Source organism: Cimex lectularius, unplaced genomic scaffold (genome assembly GCF_000648675.2).
Source record: "Cimex lectularius strain Harlan isolate CLEC.00 unplaced genomic scaffold, Clec_2.1 scaffold12, whole genome shotgun sequence".
NCBI lineage: Eukaryota > Metazoa > Arthropoda > Insecta > Hemiptera > Cimicidae > Cimex > Cimex lectularius.
The window spans coordinates 200,835-222,694 of NW_019392875.1; the positions used below are offsets into that span (position 1 = coordinate 200,835).

The window sequence follows — 21,860 nt, forward strand, 5'->3', positions numbered from 1 at the left end:
GTTATAAGCAATATATCGCTTATAGTGAATAGTTAGTTATATCTGAACATTTCATCGAATTGATAGACATGTAAGTTTATAGCAGACCAGTTTTCATTATATAAGTAATTATATAATTAGTAATTATATAATTTATCTAGGCTTATGAGAAAATACAAAATACATACTAACCTGCTAAAATTGCCTAAATGTTTTTAAAACATTAAACATACATACATATGCATGTCAAAGATTATTTGGAGATCGTGAGATGCGGTCTGGTGTGACGTTAAGTTTTAGAAAAACATTTTCTTTATCGTGCTACATTTCGATCTTTATTGAGATCATCTTCAGGGCTCAAAGGTTTGTTTTCTGTATAGATGTGTCATTCTTGTGTGTCGTGTTGAGAGTGCCACTAACAAACACTTTGAGCCTGAAGATGATCTCAATAAAGATCAAACCTTGCCACGATAAAGAAAATGTTTTTCTAAAACGTACGTCACACCAGACCGCATCGCACGATCTCCAAATATTCATTAACTAACGGACACTAAACACCACACATGTATGTACAAATGTGAATGAAGTTATTTTACTACAGTATCATTGTAGTATGTAATCTATTTTTTTCGGCCCGTATTTTTTTAACTTTATGACACTTATTGTTTGATTATTTATTTTTATTTTTCACAATTCCAGATATTTTGAAACGACCCCATTTCACTTGCGAGACTGCTCGCACAATCTCCCGATTCGATCCGAGATATTATCGCGAATTTTTCCAATAATAATATTACAATAAATAAAATATTACATAGATTATATAGATCAATTAGAGATCAATTACCAAATATAATTTAACGTCATATGAAGAATAATTTATTTACAAATAAAAAGGCTCCCTGCCTATATACTATCGACTAATAAGTTGTACAATTTAAAAAGAACTATTTATTTGTAAACGAAAAAATAAAATAAAAAATTTAACATAATTTAAGACTTACCTTATAAAATCATCTCAATCGTCTCTCAGCTCTTTCGTTTTTCAATCAGCCATACTCGAAAACGTCCGAAACTGTTAACTTAAAAGTTTTCTACAAAGTACAAGAACAGAATGTACTCTTAAACGAAGAAAAAAAATATTCTATTGATCTAAAAATCGATGGCTAAACAAGGGAAGTGTAAGTACGGAGTATCCATTGTACGGAGGCCTTATGAAAATTTGGAACGTGTGGATGACATAAATATGGTTTGATTTAATTTGTGTCTGTGTATGCGTGCGTGCGTGCGTGAGTGCATACGTGTGTGAGTGAGAGAAAGAGAAATAGAAAAATTGAAACAATAAGACATTTTTGTTGGTTCTAATTCAGGAAATAAGTGATTTACATTTTCTTACAAATAAGTACGCTTTATTTAAATATATGGAATTAAAATTTTGTCTGTATGGCTTTGTACATTTGTATATGTTATTGGATATTTTCTTTTGTTGTATGGTCGCATCTTGTAGATTTTTCTGGATACAGAATAAAGAAAATAAATTACATGAGATTTTTCACATTTGGTGTGTTATGTGGATTTTCAATACCACAGATGATTTCCGTATAAATCACAGCCTTAAGAAAAATATTGTCAAAAATAAGTGTAACACGATTCTCAAAAAGTTACAGATCTTGGACAGCAAATCCCCATGAAAACGGGGTGAAACGCATTCAACCCCTTCCATTAACCAACCCCCTCGCCAAACTGATTAATCTTATAATTGCAAAAAGTTATTCATTAGGCTTCCTCGTTGTAATTACCTATAACAATCTTTTTGAATTTTGCTCGATAACGTTATCTCCCCTTAGGAAATTACCAGGCTTTTCCTGTCCTGTTAGCAAATTGAGAAAAGCATCTGCTTTGCCTAAGTTTTTGCCGGTGAATTGGACTCGGACAAAAACAAATTTACTTTTTGCCTTGATAAATTTAATCGTAAATGCGCTTATTTGATTAATTTGCTATTGTTATACAATTAAAATATTAGTGAAAACTAAATTTAACTTAAAAGAAAACTGACATAAATTTTAAAAAATCGGTTGTTAATAACGTTTTCACTAATAATACTTTCACTAATAAATAAATTATGAAATATTTGGAATTTTATGAGCAGAGGACCTGTTAACAAGTTTTTTTCCGTCTCCACCTAGGGTTGACTGTTATGTTTTTATACCTTACATAATGTGTGGTGTGACTTTCAACACGACACACAAGAATGACACAATTACGCAGGAAACAAACACTTTGAGCCCTGAAGATGGACTCAATACAGATCGAAACGTTGGCGCGATAAAGAAAATGTTTTTCTAAAACCTACGTCACACCAAACCGCATCTCACGATCTCCGAATAATCACCTTACCTTAATTGTCAAATTTGGTTCGTTGATTTACAAAAATGAACTCAATCAATCAAAAAGCTTTTCATTAAAAAATTTATGAACGAATTTATTTCGATTAGGTACATGTACCATAAAAACTGCGTTAGCACCTCTCGTGATTCCTTCTGTTTTACAGACACGCGTACACACTCATACAGGTTTCTACTATTTTTAAACTAATTGGGTAATATTAAATGATGTTTAGGATGGTACAATTTAATGCGGTAGTTAATAAGCGGAACGGCTAGGAAAAAATCTACATACACACACACATACACACCTCAGTCAATCCTCGACAGAATGTTTTAAATAGGTTTTTTTTTTCCAATGGATAATTTTCGTCTGGTTCGATTTTATGAAATGACCCAACTCTTTCATTTAGAAACTGAAGGCGATAGTACGGTCGGATCAATAGGGTAGATATTGGGAAAGATGAGATAAGATAGATTGGTCAGGGCTTTTTTTTTTGAAGCCCGAGAAATTACACTTCGACGTAGGAACCGGTAAATAAATGCGAATAACTCGGCAAACCTGGTTGATATCAAGTCCCGTTTATAGTTTTCGAATTTTACTTTAATGTTGGTAGCAAAGTAAATACAATTCACATAGGAAATGGCACGTTTGGCACATAAATATACTAGACTTAGTTGATGATTATTATCGATAAATAACGCACTGATTGAATATATTTTACCTATTTAAGACAAATCTAATATGAGTATGACATTTCTAGCTAAAACATCTTTTTGAAGTATGCTGTATGCTGTTCCGAACATAAAAATTAAAAAAGAAGGAACTACTAAATGAATGACATTACTCGAAATAGTGGGATCTCTTCTTGACTGTAGTCTGGTAATGAATTGTAGCTTGTTAGATCCGATATTTTTGTTCTATTACAAGTCTAACCGACCAAAGCCGAACAAACAATGAAAAACTGGCATCCAAAAACCACCACATTTCTCCACTTTTTGCAAATTTATAAAAGGAGCAAGAGTGACAAAAGTAAGAGGATAAATGCGTCTGAGAACCAACACAGCGAGGAAGGCAGAACGAATTTATCAGAAACAACCAATTATGAGATTTCATCAGTCGACTGCAGCGTGATAAATCAAGGAAGTGCAAAAACAGTTACACTTCTACGTTGTAGAAAGTAACAATTTTGGCACTTCTCTGTTTTTGTCCTTTCCGAACATTTTAGTCTACCTATTCTCGCTGTTTTGGTCTGTGCAGTCTCGTTCTGGCATTACGTCATATTCAGTCGTTGGTGCTAAGTTGTATTGTCATGTTTTTAGAATGTTCAGTGGTCGAAAAGTAACATAACACATTGACTAACGACTGAAGATGGCAAAAATTGCTACGAGACTGATAGACTAGATTCAGCTAGGATGTGAAGACAAAAATTATCGGAAACGATGTGTGTCAAGCCAACAGGTACTAAGTAGTTTTAATTTTCGGTCATATCGACTTTTCAACACAATCATAAGCAAATTGGCTGTTACAGATCATTTCGGTCCGCTTAGCCTCGCTTGTTTTGGTCTGGCAGTCACGTTTCTGAATTTTACCAGCTTCATTGATCGGTGTCACGTTGTCAATCGTCTCTTGTTATAAGTTACTAAAATGTGAACGGTAAAAAAATATCAAAACACACTGACTCATAAATGAAGATTGCAAGACCGAAACGCGGTGGCAGACCAAAACAGCTAGGCAGGTCTGAAAATCTGATACCATCAAACTACAAATTCGTCACCCTATAGACACAAGGGAAAATCTCACAATATATATAAATCTTCTTGGGCTTCTACTATAAAGGAAAATTTCTGAGCTGAGTTGTCAGAGCCATTGATCATTGCTATCACCTCTCCTTCCACAGTTTGTTATCTGCGGAAACGCCGAAAAATTTATAACATTTCCCGTATTTAAACACCAACGTCACACCTTTTATTTCCTACTGTGTCAAACATCACAGATTTTGTTTTTCGCGCTGACTCATTTCAAATCGAGATTTTATCGCTTTTTGATACCGAGCCTGTTTGTTTGTCTACCGCTGCGTAACGCTTAAACGGCCCGATGGAATGGCCTGAAACTTTATTTGGTCGCGCCGCGGCCGGGAAAGGGTTGTAAAGGGCAGGACGGTGCCAAGTCATGATTTCATACGTCGGGGCCGATAGGGTACCCTTATCTGGCACGCCAAAGCCCCCAGGACATATCTCGATATGCAAATATTCATATAAACAACCCTAACCACAGCCAATGCACTTGGCATGGCTCCCCGCTGTCAAGCCAAATAAGATAAAAACAACTGTGTCACATCCACAGCTCTCGGATACAACCAAGTTGTCTCCTTTGGTATTTTTACACATCGTCAATGCATATCTGTTATGCATATTGTAAATTACATTTGAAAATATAAATAATTCTTTATTTAAAATTAATTTTTTTAACCTGCAATTGATCAATTATGCTCTTTCAGAGTATAAAAGGTTTATTTAACTTTTGTCTTAATTTTTTTCTTTTTTATGAGGGTTCGCAACAGCAGAGGTAATATAAACCCTCAGGGTGCCGGTGTTTTTGAAAAAAAAAATTTGTAAGTATGTCGGGTTCGAATGCAGGGCCGCTGGATTCGAACCCAGGACCTTTACCTTACAGTGATGAGCGCCGTGTCAACGCCTAAACCGTTGCGGCCACCGACGCCCCTCTCTTAAATTAATTAATCTTTAATCAAGGTTTTGGTTGAGATAAAAAGTCCGTGACACGAGCGGGATTCGAACCCACGATCTTCGGCTAAATACGCCGCTGCTCTATCACTTGAGCAATCGTGACTTCGACCACTCGGACACCAACTTCCCATCACAACCCCAATTTTCCCTTTTTTTGCCACTTTTCAATCACTTTTTGTCTTAATTATTTTGTGTTTTCTATCGTTCAGGCCTATACCTCTGTCAATTTTTTAACCTTTTTACTTCTCAAAATCGAGATTAGTTTGTATAATAATAATAAACTATTCAATGATATGTTTGGAGAAACTTTATTTATTTTATAAATATTTAAACGTGTAATCTCACATCACATATTGTTTCACCGGTTTGTACTTTACAATACAACCAACAAGCTGTCTAATCGTTCAAGTCCAAGTTATTTTCTTTTTTAAATATTTTGTAGAAACCGTTCAGATTAGGTATTCACACGTTTATAAAAGAAAAAGGTAGGGAAAAAACGAACAAGAAACTTATTAAAATCTGAACAAATCCCAATCTGCCCTATTGAAATAATCATTCGTGGTTCAAGATAAAATGTAGCACGCTACGTGACACATGCAACCTGTTCGACATACATATTAATGTACTTCTAACTGTTTTGATTTTTCAAGCTGCAATACAGTTACAAACATTACAAAATTTATCGTTTTCGTTATGGTTTGCAACAATGGGAGAGGGATGGCGCATTGTGCATATGGTATATCCAACTTTAACAACACTACTTTAACTAAACATCCAACTTTAAATTTGTTCACTAATTCCGTGGTCCACTTGACCAATTAATATACTACAATTAATTAATGTTTTTAGTTGAGATTAAAAAGTCAATGGCACGAGCGGGATTCGAACCCACGATCTTCGGCTAGATACGCCGCTGCTCTACCACCTGAGCTATCGTGACCTCGGTCCACTCGGACATCAACCTCCTATCTCAACCCCACCTTATGAGTTTTCCCTCCTTTTGCCATTTTTCTTTTTCATTTTTTTCATCACAACTAAAAATCTTAATTAATTGTCATGTATTAATTGGTCAAGCGGACCACGAAAGTAGTGAATTAATGATTTAAAAAATGAAGTACACTTCACTAAAGCTCTCCGTCGCCATTTCAATTGTCGTCGAGAATCTAAACCGATTACACGACATTTGAAAAATGGCAAAAGGAGGGAAAACTCATAAGGTGGGGTTGAGATAGGAGGTTGATGTCCGAGTGGATCGAGGTCACGATAGCTCAAGTGGTAGAGCAGCGGCGTATCTAGCCGAAGATCGTGGGTTCGAATCCCGCTCGTGCCATTGACTTTTTTATCTCAACTAAAAACCTGAATTTAAATTTGTTGTTCTTTTTGATTCGCTAAGCACAATTTCCGTTTGCGATTTGCTTTAAAAACGTCAAGATGACAATCCATTCCTTTAAAATAAAGTCGTAGGGGGATGAAAATCAGATCCGGTATAACAATGCAGTTCGGATCGATCAACCGGAAAGCCAGATGAACCTGTAACAGCCCCTCTTAATAATAAAAGACTTTCCGAAAGTCCGACCTTTTAGTTTCGTGTTTTTTGTTTTCTTTTCCTACGAACGGCTTACTAGCCAACTAATTACATTTTATCCATAAAAATGTAAATGATTTGTTATTTTCTCATGTTAATTTTGAATAAGGTTCAGGATTTGTTATAACTCCGCAGGGATTGAAAATAATACAAAGTAACGAAGAAAAAGCTTAGTTTTTCCATTGTTTTTATTCATTCTTTAGCATAAAATTATATAAAAATTAAAGTAGAAAACAAATCCCTGATACACATGAAATATGGAAAATAATGGGATGTTAATTATAAAACTATTCCTGTCTATAGATGGTTTAAAAAGGTTCGAGAAGAAAACAGGAGTTTTGATAATTAAAAACAGGATATTTTTGTTGCAATGCCCTACAATCCAGCTGAAAAATCCGCTCTTGGTAATAACCAATATAACCTCCTGAAGCTACGACACAGGGGTCGCGTGAGTCGAAATTCTCACCCGTTCAGCTACAAACGCGACCTCGCCTCTTCGGAAATTATTCGGGCTACTAAACTCCAACACAAACAGAAAATCAGTTTTCTAATCGCCTATAAAGTCAAAGTCTTATGGTACCGAAGAAAGGAAGAACTGTCCTAGCAATCACCAAGTGAAAGATCATATTCTTGGACATTATACCGTCAGAGAGGTTTCTCGATAATAATTTTCATTGTAATAAACATTCTGTTTTTGTAGCAAATGTAAAAATAAATAAACAGAATTAACAAACTACAGCAAAACGCCTCCATATAAAACAAAGAAAAGGAAACATGCCTGTACTTCCATGCATCTTTAGCAAAATTGACCAAGTCGTTCCAGCAATTACCGTTCAACAGGGTGATACACACATCCTCCTCCCTGTCCTTCAGTTTGCACCTTGAATATAATTTAGATTGAACGGTACACCTATATTTATATACATAATTACATTTATATGAACTGTTTTCATCTAGTTTTAATTATCCATTTAATGAAATTGGTTTTTAACAATAGAATTACGAAGATTTATAGTTTCATCTATTTCGTGATCAGACGTAGGTCTTATCCGTTCCTCAGGTGAAGTTAGGTTCCCTGGGCTGTCGAGAGCACTTCAGCCCCATTCTTTTCCTATTCCATTCAAAAAGAGTGCTGGAGTACTCGGTTTTCCTCCATCACCTTTTATACATATTGTTGAACTAATTTAATCGAAGGTTGATGGGATACTCAATATTCCACAATCAACCCTCTTGCACTAATAAATACCTTCATTATCAATATACACATCAGACAACACAAAACTAGATATGTACACCTCCCGTATACAATAGAACTGCCCTGTTTCCTATAAAAGTAGTAGCATGAGACCTAAGTACTCGCTGCCGTGCTCAAGCACGATTCTCATATTGTGTAGCACTCCTACTCGCGCCTTATATATAGCCAAAGAAAAACACCTTTCAATTGGACACATCGAGCAACCTTTCTTAACATGACGGATACATAGGCGAACTTTGGGCCGAAAGTAAGTGTTCGAGTGTCAAACTCGTATGGCCTATTCTTAATCGAGCGAGGATCATAACTCTTCTCGTAATAGTTGGTTATAATGTAAAATTTGACTTACTTAGCTTGTAATAAATACATCAACCACCATATTCTCTGTAAATCACCATTTGCATCGAAGAACGAAATTTTTCTAAGGAATATCTAATGCAATTGGAAGTTGACAATCAAATTTTTCTGTAGTTTCAGGTATGAACTTAGTAAAACTTAATTTTCTAATTAATACAACTTAGTACGAGAAGAAAACACAAATTATTATGATTAAAATTATATTGAAATTAATAATTTTATTTATTAGGCTTACAGCTGTTAATTTAAATTAGGTTTTCGAGTTTCAACACCTGATGTGCCTAGTAAACAATCTTCAATCAATAAATTTTAAGAAATCAGCGAAGTGATATGTCACTATCCAACGGTCTCTCCTCAGGTTCGAACATGTCCGACATGAAGAATCCCATGAAAAAAGCAGAAACAGCGCCGATAGCCATACCAACGAGTACATCGGACCAATGGTTGGTGTAATCGCTTACTTTCGTTATAGCGATAAAGATAGCAATGGAGATCAAGAGCATTTGTATGGCGCGTTTGGCCAGGTGCATCCCTTTCCAGCCTAGTTTCGCTTCGATAAACAGGCTGATATAAACCATGGCCAAAGTGACGGCAGTCGAACTCGAGGACGGGAACGACTGCCGTAACTCCCACACTCTCTGTTTTGATGCCATCGAACACGTGAAATTTGTCAAGTAGACGTACCTGTTGTCAGGCGAATTGCAGTCAATACCGGTACCACAGGCTTCGTAAAAGGTTGGCCTCAACCTACCGATCATCAGTTTAATCATGCAGTTGAACGAAAGTGATAAACATAAGCCGAAGATGTACACGACTTCCTGGTTGTAAACATTATACATCATTTGGATGTTGAATCTCCGATGTTTGCAATAATAAAGTATAATCTCGTACGTCATCAATAATAGCAAGGGAAATATAAAGGTAATCGTAAATATGGTCCACTTAGACGTGGTAACTGGTTTTACTGGATATTTGATCGACGCGTCTTCACAGAAGAATCCTCTTTGAAACGGATCCAGGACGTTCTTGCTCATTAATGTGAGTGCAAACATTAGGACGACGACTGCGCAAACACCATCGCCTATCACTCTATACGTACGAACGGACATCTTTTCTCCAAACATGAAACGGTCGCAAATAGATATTAAACTTTATGTTTCAATGCTCATACATGTGCATTGGATATCAGATGTTTTATTGTTACTAAATGTAATTAAAATATCAAAATGAATCAAAAACGTGATTTTTTTATACGACCTTTGACTGTATGTAGATTTTATGAGTTTACACTGTTTTTTTTAAGTCTATCATATGCGCTGACCTACGGTCGGTATCAGGCTGATTAGCCTCTCCATCGGAAATGATTGGCCTTAAAATGGAGATATTAGACAATTTTAAACTACAGTGAGAAAACGGGTACAAAATTAACAAATGAAACATTTTAAAGTATAAAACACATTGAAAACACCTCCCAAAAACACTATGCTTATTCCTTACAAAATAATTAAGCATTGAGTAGAAAATTATAGAGAGCACGGTGAGAATCGAACCCACGACCCAGGGGAAAATGTATGTTATATTAATGAATCAGAAATATTACAGCTAATGTTCAATATGTAGATTTTATGAGTTTACACCATACATTTTTTTTACTTGCATGACATGCTCTGACCTAAGGACGGTATCAGGCTGATTAGCCTCTCCATTGGAAAAGATTTGGCCTTAGACTAAAAAGACCTATTTGACAAGATTATTACAAATAACCATAAAATATTGTTTTTTAAAAAATAGCTAGTAATCTTTCCTTACAGAAATAATGAATTTTTGAATTCTTTTAAGAAAACTTCTTTGGATGTTAATTGTACAAATTACGCTTTTGTGTCTATAATTTGATAGACAACAAACTTCTAGCGAAGTGTACAGCCGGTTTATATAGATATCCGTGTAACATATGGAACTAAAAGAATTTTAAATGCAATGATTGGTCGTTAAAAACAGTTTTACTTAAGTACGACTTTTATTGTTGAACTACGTTGCGGTGATTTTGATGGATTATTCTTCTTTCGGTGTCTCGTTCGTTCGGTATGAGTTCATGAAGTAAAACATGTAAAATGCAAAGAGGATTCCGATGAACATTCCTACCAGGACGTCACCCCAATGGTTCGCGTTATCGCTTATTCTTCTTACACTTACGTACACGCTTACGCCGAACAATAGCGATTGAATGAATCGTTTCATCAGAACGATGGTTTTCATTATGTCTTTCATCTGAAGGTACAGAGAGATATAACTCGTCGCTTGGGTCGATATGAGAGCATGTATCGAGGGAAACGACTTCCGGGCCATTACGACATCGGATTCTACCGCGTTAGTGCACACATAATTTGTTATGTACCTGTATCTGTTCTCTGGCAAATCGCAGTCTACGTTGGGCTTGCAGACGTCCAAGAAATAAGGCCTCAATCTTCCGCACCTCAGTTGGATTATCTCAGCGATCAGGAACGATGAACAAATACCGAACACGAATACAACAACCTCGTTGTAAACTCTGTACAACGCGTTCTTATCGAGGGTGTGGTTATATGCAAAATATTCGATCATTTCGTAAATCGCAATGAAGAAAGTTGGCAGCACGAGAAACCACCCTATCAACCAAATCGGTGTTAATGATGGCGGCTTTTCAGGATGCTTGATCGAAATGTCTTCGCAGTCGAATCCTCTTTCAAACGGCTTCAAAGTGCTGGATGTCAGGACGACAACCAACATCACTAGTGAGCATAAACTACAAATTCCATCTCCTATAACTCTGTATCTAACCGTATTAAACATATTAATATTTATACTGTCTTCTTTCGTTGTTAAAACAAATAGGATATTTCTTTAACATGTGAATAATTAAAACATTTGTTTTATATCAATCTTATGTTTTCTTAAAACACACGCAAACATATTTTTTTTAAATCATTCTTAGGGAGCGTCGATGGCCGCAAGGTTTAGTCTTTGACACGGCGCTCATCACTGTAAGGTAAAGGTCCCGGGTTCGAATCCACCGGCCCTGCATTCGAATCCGACATACTTACAAATGGGCTTTTTTTCAAAAACACCTGCACCCTGAGGGTTTATATGACCTCTGCTGTTGCGAACCCTCGTAAAAGAAAAAAATCATTCTTACCCGTTAGCTTAAGTTAAATAAAGTTCGTACGTTTTCATCTGATTATCAGGAGCTACCTTATATTCAATAACCATCAATGGCGAAACAAATTAATTAATGGACTTCTTTTAATTACTAATTTCAAAATTCCATCAAGCACTTTTTTGGGAATCTATTTATCCCTAGTCAAAAAGAGTAATTATTGATCTCCAGCTGAATTTTATGATGAAGGGATAGGGAGGTCACAGAGGCCTCTTGCAGCTCGACGTAAAAGATAGATCAGCAATTTTACGTTTTATACCACTTGTTGGGTGACCTCAACGCTCTATGTGACCCAATGGCCCTACTCGGACGAGACAGTCCATGTCCCCGAAATTATAAAATTATGTTTCTTTTAGTAGAATTATGTTTAGTTTCTTTTCTTTTATCATTTCTATTACGTTCTGAAGTCTTATCTCTGTTGACGGACCACAATTTCAAATTGGCCAACGATCTCAATGATGAGATATGGCAATATATACTGTCGTATTTATCAGACATTTTCATTAAAATGAATCTTTAGCCTTTCTTTGCAAGGGAAGAGTATCACAACTTTCGTTACTAATGACAAAGTTCGCGCCTTCACAAGAAAAATCCAGTTTTAGGTTGAATCTGTTGAGAAAGAAGAGGTGGAGTGTTTTCCTGTGTTAAATGATTTTTTTTAATAAATCAAAAAGGAGCTTGCGAACGGTACGCCGATTTATGAATTATGCGAACACCTTCTAAGTTTGGAGATGTCGTTTGAGCACTACTTCCCAACAGCTCGAGATACAGTGTTGCAAGAGGCTGCCATACGGTCGTCAGTTTCGACAAAACCAACCCGTCTATCTTCAAGTGAATACGAATGTTCGATAGTCATTACTTCAGATTCACCTTGAAATCTACTTTTGATTCCGATACTTGCCCAAATTTTTAGCTCCGTCTGGAAAACCAAAAATATTTCCATCGCTCGTTGAAAAAGCAACACGCGTTCTTCCATTTGCTACATCTTACCTATACGAATCCGGATTTTTTATATACACTGCCACCAGAACTAGTTGTCTAAATGTTGAATCCCATATCCGTCTCCAGCTATCAAAAATTAAATCCATCCTATCCATATTGTGAATTCTAAAACAACCTCACTCTTACCATTAATCCATTAATCAATAATGTTCAAATTAATACTTCTTACATTTGGCTCGGGTTTTCCCTACCTGTTGATTCCATTTTGTCCATTTTGATTTTTTTTGTTCCGGATTTTGTAAAGAAAGTTTAGCATGTCAATCTAATGTTGTCATATTGATATTCCCCTATCACCTAATTAGAAATGGACTGGCTTATTTATAAAACTTTACTACATACTATGTATCTATAGTATCTAACTTCACTTAATTTCGAGGGGTCCCTCCCCTGGATTTTATTCGTTGAAAGTGGTCCCCTGGCTAAAATGTTTGGGAAGCCCTGCTCATTAAAACAAAAAGTGCAATGAACTGAAATTGACAGAAAAAAAATTGACTGCCTTTATCTAACCTTCTTACTACATTCAATTAAACGTAATTTAATTTTGTGTTGTTATTATGTATTTTCACTGTTAAAATTTCAATTTGGTTAATTTAATAAACCTGTTTGTAATGTATATATCCAACGGGATTTCCTTTTTAAGAATCTTTGCTAAATTTAGGTGACCAAATTATCTCGTTCCACGTTCAAAAAGTATACTTCAATAAAACTTAATTGTCTTCCTAATCTCCTTGAAATTAATCGAAAACTGTAATAAAATGCCGATAAGATTTATAAGAGAGAAAAAAAAATAATTTTCTTAAGAAACCTTGTCAGATAAGGTACGAGATTCCTGGCACTTTGCCTGTTTTTACCTTCTAGCCAATAGGCGGAATAACTTTCGCGGTGGGACAGGACGAGACAGATTTTTTTTTTCTTTCGGTATGTCATTGCATTCAGATCGTCCGGCCAATGGATAAATAGCCGATACCTAATCTTCCAGAGTCCTAGATACGAGATGAGGGTTCGATTTCTTCCCCCGGCTTAAAGAACAAAAACTCGAAAAGGAAGCCGAGATCCTTGATTAGAATCCAATGCGAGATTAGCCCAATCTGTCAAAATAACAATGAGGAGGAACCCTTCGGGGAGTACCCTCGGGAGAAAAAAAGGTGCCCAGCTGCGTTCGGTGCTGTTTGGAGAGAAAAAAAGGTTTACACGCCACTAGATATCGATCTGGATTTTTCGTTCGCTAAGATTGCTATACAAGGTGTCATCTGAGCAGAAGCACTTCACATTCTCTTATTTCGATAAAACTAAACCTAAATAATATTTGTTTCTCTGAACCAAGACCTGTCTAAAAATCGTATTGGAAATAAGTCCCTGGTTTTGCTTTAAGCGTAAACATTGAATCCATTTAAGTGATATAACCGATATATGTTGCTAATAACTTAATAATTAACTGTGTTGATGAAGAGGAAAATGACCACGACGATTAATGTGTTTGGGATCTGGTTTCTGGTCAGATTCATCATCAGGGCCTGAATAAATATTACAACATCATATTATTTCATTAATTACAAGTTTTTGGGTTTTTTAACTTGCAGCATCCTATTTCTCATATTGATATTGCAGAATTACGAAAAAAATCCGACGACATCGTCTACGAGGACTCGAAGTACATGAGGTTGGTTAAGTTGAACTAAGTCAAGTTTTTTCTGTTTTTTCTATAATTGACGTAAAACTAGATGATACCATAATTTCAATAGAAAATAAGTCGTTTTTTAAAGGATTTGCAAGGATATTGGTCTCCCCAAAATACAGGTTCAGTCGATAATGGTCAAGTCGCTGACCAGAAACCATCCCAAACACATTAATGATTAACTAATCAAACTTGTAAGTCAAAATATATATAATGACGATAATATTGTAAAAATCTTTGCACTACAATAAGAGCTCATATTAGTTCATATATTATGCGTGAGGAGTCAGAAAATTCAAAAAGTGAAACTGGGAATCGAACCCACGAGTCGGTGACACAATCTTTTGATCATTTTATTCTGTTTTATCCGGTAATTTTAAATAATGGTTTTAAAAAATTTCCAGTTCCACCAGATCTAGTGCATTTAAATAGACAAACTGCGTAATATGACGAAATGAAAATATAAAAAATTTATTTTCCTTGACAACGAGGTAAGGACGTTTTCGGTAGGTCGAGTTATCCATTAGATACTGCACAGGCGATATGCACGCTTTTCTACAGACGATATGCTTTTCTAGTCTATTTACTACCTGGAATTTTAAAAACACAAATTTCGACATCAAATACGGAAATGATAATGGGCGATAATGATAATTTCTCTCCCACCGATAGGACCCGTGATGCGATAGTTAACAATCCATTAGATAAATTTGAAGCGTTACCTAGGCTAGTGTGGAAGGGGCGATGAGCTGTATTTCTTGTCGAATTTCTGCACAGTGATTGCACTTTATATACAAATTGTCCCAGAAGGATTGTTTTTCCTTGGTGGAGTCCATGTTCAACAGTCCATTAAATACATCAACGCTAAGGTAACAATTGATTGTATATAACTTATAGTGACTGTTACTCCAAATTTTCAGATAAAAAAATTCACGAATGTTTCAATAATAATGTTTTTATTTGGAGATCGTGAAGTGCGGTCTGGTGCGACGTAGGTTTTAGAAAAACAAATTTAAACAATGTGTGGTGTTTAGTGACTGTTAGCCAATGATTATTTGGAGATCGTGAGGTGCGGTCTCGTGCGACGTAGATTTTAGAAAAACATTTTCTTTATCATGCCAACGTTTCGATCTTTATTGAGATCATCTTCAGGGCCTGGGATTTATAAACATCGTTTGAATTTTACAAATATATGTAGGATGTGGAAAAAAAGTTTGAATTTATACAATGCTAGAAATATTTAGATTAAAAAAATAATAATTTTCTAGCATTGTATAAATTCATAATTTTTTTCCCACATCCTACATGTATTTGTAAAATTCAAACAATGTTTATAAATCTCAGGCCCTGAAACTCAATAAAGTTCGAAACGTTGGCACGACAAAGAAAATATTTTTCTAAAACCTACGTCACACCAGACCGCATCTCACGATCTCCAAATAATCATTAATTAACAATCACTGAACACCGCACAAATAACATTTCTATTTTATTCTCTTCAATCTGCACATCCATTCATCAGCTACATTCTGAATTTTTTGTGAGAAACGTGCCCAAAATTCTAATGCCTAAACAATAATGCCGTATACAATGTAAAATGTAAAGTAATTCAAGACGTACAGGAGTGCTTAACGTCCGACTACCAGTTGGGTGTGCGGACTTTACATCTTCTAATTTACAATAAGTTTTCATACTATTCTCAATAAAAATTACATTGACTACACCTGAATTCGAACTCAGTATGCCTAGTGTTACATATAATACGTTATAAAAATTATTTTCGCAAGCCACCTTTAGTACACAATACTAAACAATCCCTTTTTGTAACTCTTAACAACTGGGGAAAAATTCTCACTGATTTTTCCTGATGTTTTTAAGTATGTCAGTTGAAAAATTATTTCAATTTCATTATTTTATTTCTCATACTAACTTACCATATTTATTGAATTTCCAACTGTTTTTTAAACAATTTCTAACATTTACGTTTTCTAACTAGAACAATTTCTAAATTATAGCTTTTTTGTCATACTCTTTAAGCAATTAGACAGTTGATTATAACGATAATATAGGTTATTTCTTAGCAGTTCTTATAATACTAATAATCCCTTTTCTCTGACTTTTTAAATAATTATTCAATGGTAATTTGGTCTTTACCGATCATCCTCCACCCTCGCTGCGTTGGCCTTAGACGCGTTTCGTCCAGATGCCACGCTGAAGATGATGAAATGCCGGTATCAATCAAATTACACCTTCATCACCCCGCAAACCACACAGAGAAACTTGACAATTATTCTGTTCATTGTGACGCAATTATAAATTATATTAAAGGTTATGTGTGGTGTTTTGTGACCGTTAGTCAATGATTATTTAGAGATCGTGTGATGCGGTCTGGTGTGACGTAGGTTTTAGAAAAACATTTTCTTTATCGTTCCAACGTTTCGATCTTTATTAAGATCATCTTCAGGGCTCAAAGTGTTTGTTTTCTGCGTAATTGTGTCATTCTTCTTCTCTCAACACGACACACAAGAATGACACAATTACGCAAAAAACAAACATTTTGAGCCCTGAAGATGATATCAATAAAGATCGAAACGTTGGCACGATAAAGAAAATGTTTTTCTAAAACCTACGTCACACCAGACCGCATCTCACGATCTCCGAATAATCATTAAAGGTGATTTTATTATTTTGTATATATTCACATCAATGGCAATTCAATTTAATCCATTTATTTCCTTTTATAGCAGTTTATATTTATAACATACTTTTTTTACAACATAAAGTGTTGAAAGACATCATAGTTTTTAAAATTTCAAAAAAACAACCTTTATATTATTAGCAAAGCTACATTTTACTAGAATGTAACATAAGGCTGTACGTAATATTGTACTTTCACTGTTTTCTGTTCAATAACGATATATATATTTTTATCGACCTTCGTCCAATTTTAATGTAATTAATCTTAAAATATCAACTTATTTCGGTCGAGTATTCATGGAAGTTTTTCGTTTATTTGTGGTGTGTCAGTTTGTCATCTGAGTAGAGCTATCTTGATGTTAGTATAGATAAAGACCCAATCTACCAAGATAACGGTTATTTTCGTTCCTTATCACCAGTAGATAAGAAGTGTCTCATCCTGGCTTTATAAAAAAAAAGAAGAAGAAATTACTTATGCTAAATCGTTCCTCGTTCATTTGGATTTCTAGATCACAGTTTAAGTGATGTGTTTTTGGAAATAAGGCTTTCATTCACCGATCAAACGAATCTGTACAATCTCAACCCATTTGCGCCTAGGCCAAAAAGAACAATAGAGTATTCTCGGTTTCGGGACAGACATCAAGATTGGATTGACTTGGGTGAAAATATACTAGATTGCTCCTTCAAAAGGCGTTCAACGGGTAGAATAGTTCCTGGCGTAATTTTAAAGAAATAAGGTATTTCCATATTATATTTTTATTTTATTAGTCTCGTTAATGCCCAGACAGAACAGTTTTATAAATCAAGTCCAATTTTATAATTTAAAAATATCCTGCGTATTTCAAACATTATCTCAAAGTCCGGAGCGTTCTTCAGCTCTTGGCCTTCCGGCACAATCTTGTGAAAGATGATTGTACGTCTTATCTGACATGAAGTGTTCGAACTGACCATAATGTTCTTTTTTAAACAATTTTAAAGAAAAAAAATGCTATTCTATTAATAATATTAAAATTGTTGTATTTACAGCTAATGAAAGGGTTTTTTACTTAATATTTAAACATCAGTTATATTACAAAACAACGTAGACAAAACAATCTTTCAAAGATGCTTATGATATTTAAGTTATTTCTCTTTATCTGGATCTTTGCAGTAGATAAATATCTGTAGATTTTTCATAGATATAGGACAAGTCTTAAGAGAATGAATTGTAACCGAACAATACGTATCAAAGGGAAAAACACTGATATCTTAAGATTTTAATCTGGTCCCTTTCAACGCCAACATTGTTGTTTTCAAAGCGATTAAATGAACAGAACTTCACAAAATTTCACGGATACGGTTTTGTTTCGCATTGTATTTTTCAACTGAAAGAAAATATTGCAAGATTGCATGGGGATTTAATGACACAAAAAAATTAAAATTCGTATTGTATATTGATTTTTTTTATTGTTCTCCTGAAATAATTTTCAAAAATTTAAATCATGACTAAATTACTTCAATCCTTTGCCTTTTAAACTGGTAAAAAATAACGATTCTGTTATTACTATGACGACTAATGATAATATAAAGTTTAAATAGCATAAAAAATAAACAAGATTTGAAACTATCTTTTTCTCTTCTTTGGTATTGTTGTTGTATATAATTTTAACAATCGTTGTTTGCTTATCTCACAATTGTTCTTTTTAGCACACCACGAACAGGGTTAGTTTATCTTTTAATTTTATGTCTTCTCGGAACTCGTTCTCTTATCTTTTTGACTAAGACAGCTTAATAATGTAACCTACCGAGAAAAAAAAATTGTACAAATCCGATATGATTTTTGTGTATTATTTATAGAAAAATCTTCTTGACGCGTCTTCGGTGGCATTCGGACCACAGCCCGATAGGAATAGTTTATTTGTAATAATTACTTGAGGCGGAAGGCGTACGATTTTATCGAAAGAAAGCGTGGTAGCAATGAGCTGCCGCCGGACGCCCTCGCGGGCAAGGGAATTAGCATTTATCCTCTCTTAAAGTTAAATTATTTCTTTGTAGAACTTATTGTTTATTTGTAAAATTTTATGCGATATACTGAATGTATTACGTTTTGGACTGTACATATGCTTGGAATATGTCGACGGTGATGGACATGTCATGCCGTTTAGGGTTGTACTGATCTGCCTATAATCGCTGGTTTGGTCTGTCAGATATATTTCAGTACTTCGCATTCCAATGGTGTCTATGAAAAAAAAACACGAATGACAAAACAACACACACAGACCAACCACCGAACATGGCGAAACATCGAAAAAAGTAGGTCCAGAATGATCGGTCAAACTGCAATTACAAAAAGCCATTTGGATAAATAACAGTTTTGAAAATCCATTGAGGTAATAAAACATAGATAAAATGACTAAATTTGGTTTACACTGAAATTCATGTTCTTATAAATATTTGTAAAATCCAGGAATTCAATGTAAACTGCTTGGAGAATAATCGCGTTGACAAATTGGAACAACATTAATTTTTTATATGTTTTATGTTTATAACTTTCTTTACATATTAGTCAAGACGTTAGTTTAGAACAGTTTTGAACTTGAAATATAAACGAAAGTGGCAGCCGTTTTTCCACGTACCATATTTGCAGTGCGATGATAACTCGAGTTTGTTTAACCCGATCGAAAGATATGTATGTTTTTTTTATTTCTGTTACAAGCGATATTGTTCGTTTAGTTCGAATGTGCTCGCTGGATGAAAAAAAAGATTATGCAATCAGGAAAAATGTAAATTTTTATGTCTCTCTAATTGCTCGGGGCTCCACGAAAAATTTGTCGACTTCAGTCAACTTAAAGGTTTTTTCCCCAAAATGGTAAAAATGTTAAATTTGGCCAAATTTTAAACACCTGCTTGTAAATTTCGTGTTTTACGATTGGTGTAAGTAGTCGACTAACAATGAGTCAATGCTACAAACAAGAAAGGTGTTTACCTCCAAATCCAATAATATACAAACACCTTAAATTTAATAAAATACAAAAACCATAATGAATACAATAATAATATTGGACTTATTATAATTATTCTACTGACATGTAAGTACAGTGAAATTTGGATGTTTTCCTACACCGACACATCGTAAGGAAGTGCTCGTACCTTGATAAAATCTCGTTAAATCGTAAACTAACGCATTTCGGTCTCTTCGGTGTAACGTATTTTTTCCGACTCCCAAGTCGACAAAACGTCTTATAATTAGTATTTTAGCATTGAAATCCCGATAGAACGTATGAATAGAGTTGTAGGTTTTCCTTATAAGAATAAGCTGCATGGACCACAAGGGTTGTGACCAGTGGTGGGTATTTCCAAGATTTTGTTGGTAACATCCCATGCTACTGAGTCAAGTAAACGGTGTAAACATCATAGCTTACTTCAGTATTGCCGACGAGACATGGAAGAAGGTAACGGAAGCCACAATAAAAAATTGCTTCTGAACTTGCGGTTTCCCTGTAGGATACATCGGCCGTGGAACCGGAAAATGAAATCCAAGCCCCCCCACTCGTACTAAAAAAATGAAGAAAAACCCGCTACTTTTCAGGACTTCGTTAATTTTAACGTTGACGTTACTGGAATGCTTAACGAGAAAGAAATTTTAACTGAAACAGACGACGTGGATGGTGAAGAAGACGAAGAATCTGGAGAAGTTGCGAGTATCAGTCGTACATAGGCCAAGAAAATGACGAATCGCATACGTAATTAGATGGAACCAAACTTGGATGAAAATGTGTTCAAGGCAATTCACATTATTAAATCAGCAATAGACAGCACATGTTTAAATAATTTTTTATTGCAAACACGAAGTGATCAAAAGTGATAAAAAATTATATATAGCCAGACTTGCATCCCTCACAGTAAATGAAGCAGCAAACCGCAGAATATTTGTTCAAGTTGGATGCATAGATTGAACCATCNTGTGTGTGTGTGTGTGTGTGTGTGTGTGTGTGTGTGTGTGTGGAGTTTAGTTACCCTTAGTTAATGATTATTTGAAGATCGTGAGATGCGGTCTGGTGTACGTAGGTTTAGAAAAACATTTTCTTTGTCGTGCCAACGTTCCGATCTTTATTCAGATCATCTTCAGAGCTCAAAGCGTTTGTTGGTGGCACTCTCAGCAAGACACACAAGAATGAGACAATTACGCAGAAAACAAATACTTTGAGCTCTGAAGATGATATCAATAAAGATCGAAACGTTGGCACGATAAAGAAAGTTTTTTCTAAAACCTACGTCACACTAGACCGCATCTCACGATCTTCACATAAATATATATATTTGCATATAAAAAAAAACTTTCCTTACATACATATATATACAATACACTAAACAAATTTAAACTTTCGAGAAAACGTATTTTTTATTTTTACCCTAGATGTTGTGAACATGTAGACCTTTCGTCCCTTTGAAGATACTATTTATCGGAATTTAATTGCACGTGATTGTAAAAAATTTATTTCATTATTTACAAATGTCTTGAAATGGTCATGTTAATCGAATAATTTGTAATACATGCAATAACAGTACTTCAAACGAAAACAATGAAAAAACCAAGTATAACTTTGAGACGATTGTGATCCACCCAGCCACGATGTGTCGGCTTCGCGCCATCTTTAGTATGCGGAGAAATCTCAACAAAACTATATTAATAAAATATTTATATCATTGATATTTAACAAATATCATAAAACAAAGAGGGTTTGTATTTGCTACGTGCCAGTTTAAGATTCGTTTCCTGGTTTTTGTAATTGTATTTAAAAAATTTTATCTATAAGTCAAGTACTGTATCTGATCTTGAATAGGTGGACGTAAAGCCCTCCTGACGAAGAAATTTTGTTACACATGTAAATCATGTGTGTACACTCCATTGAGTAATTTCGGCCAATTGTAACTTCGTGGGAAAAAAATGTGTTTAATTTCTTTCTCTGTTATTTCTTCTCGCTACATTCTTTAATTGTGAGACGTGA

The 21,860-nt window shown here is 34.8% G+C and overlaps 3 protein-coding genes across 4 annotated transcripts in view; 1 reads left to right on the plus strand and 2 right to left on the minus strand.

Moving 5' to 3' along the window:
• Positions 1-21,860, plus strand: part of LOC106665809 (zinc finger protein ush) — a 51,125-nt gene that overhangs the window by 5,003 nt on the left and 24,262 nt on the right. Inside the window, exon 1 of one of the 2 annotated variants that reach the window (XM_014392545.2) lies at positions 17,349-17,609. The exons of the other annotated variant lie outside the window; for it this stretch is intronic. The gene's annotated coding sequence lies outside the window, so the exon portion shown is untranslated. Of the gene's footprint in view, positions 1-17,348; positions 17,610-21,860 lie in introns of those variants that run through there. 2 annotated transcript variants of the gene reach the window in all.
• On the minus strand, positions 8,548-9,494 carry LOC106665810 (putative phosphatidate phosphatase). Its single transcript, XM_014392546.2, has one exon. The coding sequence runs from the start codon at positions 9,427-9,429 to the stop codon at positions 8,623-8,625; it is 807 nt and encodes a 268-aa protein (XP_014248032.1). The 5' UTR covers positions 9,430-9,494; the 3' UTR covers positions 8,548-8,622.
• Positions 10,306-11,180, minus strand: LOC106665811 (uncharacterized protein T28D9.3-like). The gene has a single exon (XM_014392547.2). The coding sequence runs from the start codon at positions 11,132-11,134 to the stop codon at positions 10,358-10,360; it is 777 nt and encodes a 258-aa protein (XP_014248033.1). The 5' UTR covers positions 11,135-11,180; the 3' UTR covers positions 10,306-10,357.

Bases quoted from the DNA above. Each gene is read 5' to 3' on its own strand.
- LOC106665810 (XM_014392546.2), bottom strand. From the start codon at position 9,429: ATGTTTGGAGAAAAGATGTCCGTTCGTACGTATAGAGTGATAGGCGAT.
- LOC106665811 (XM_014392547.2), bottom strand. From the start codon at position 11,134: ATGTTTAATACGGTTAGATACAGAGTTATAGGAGATGGAATTTGTAGT.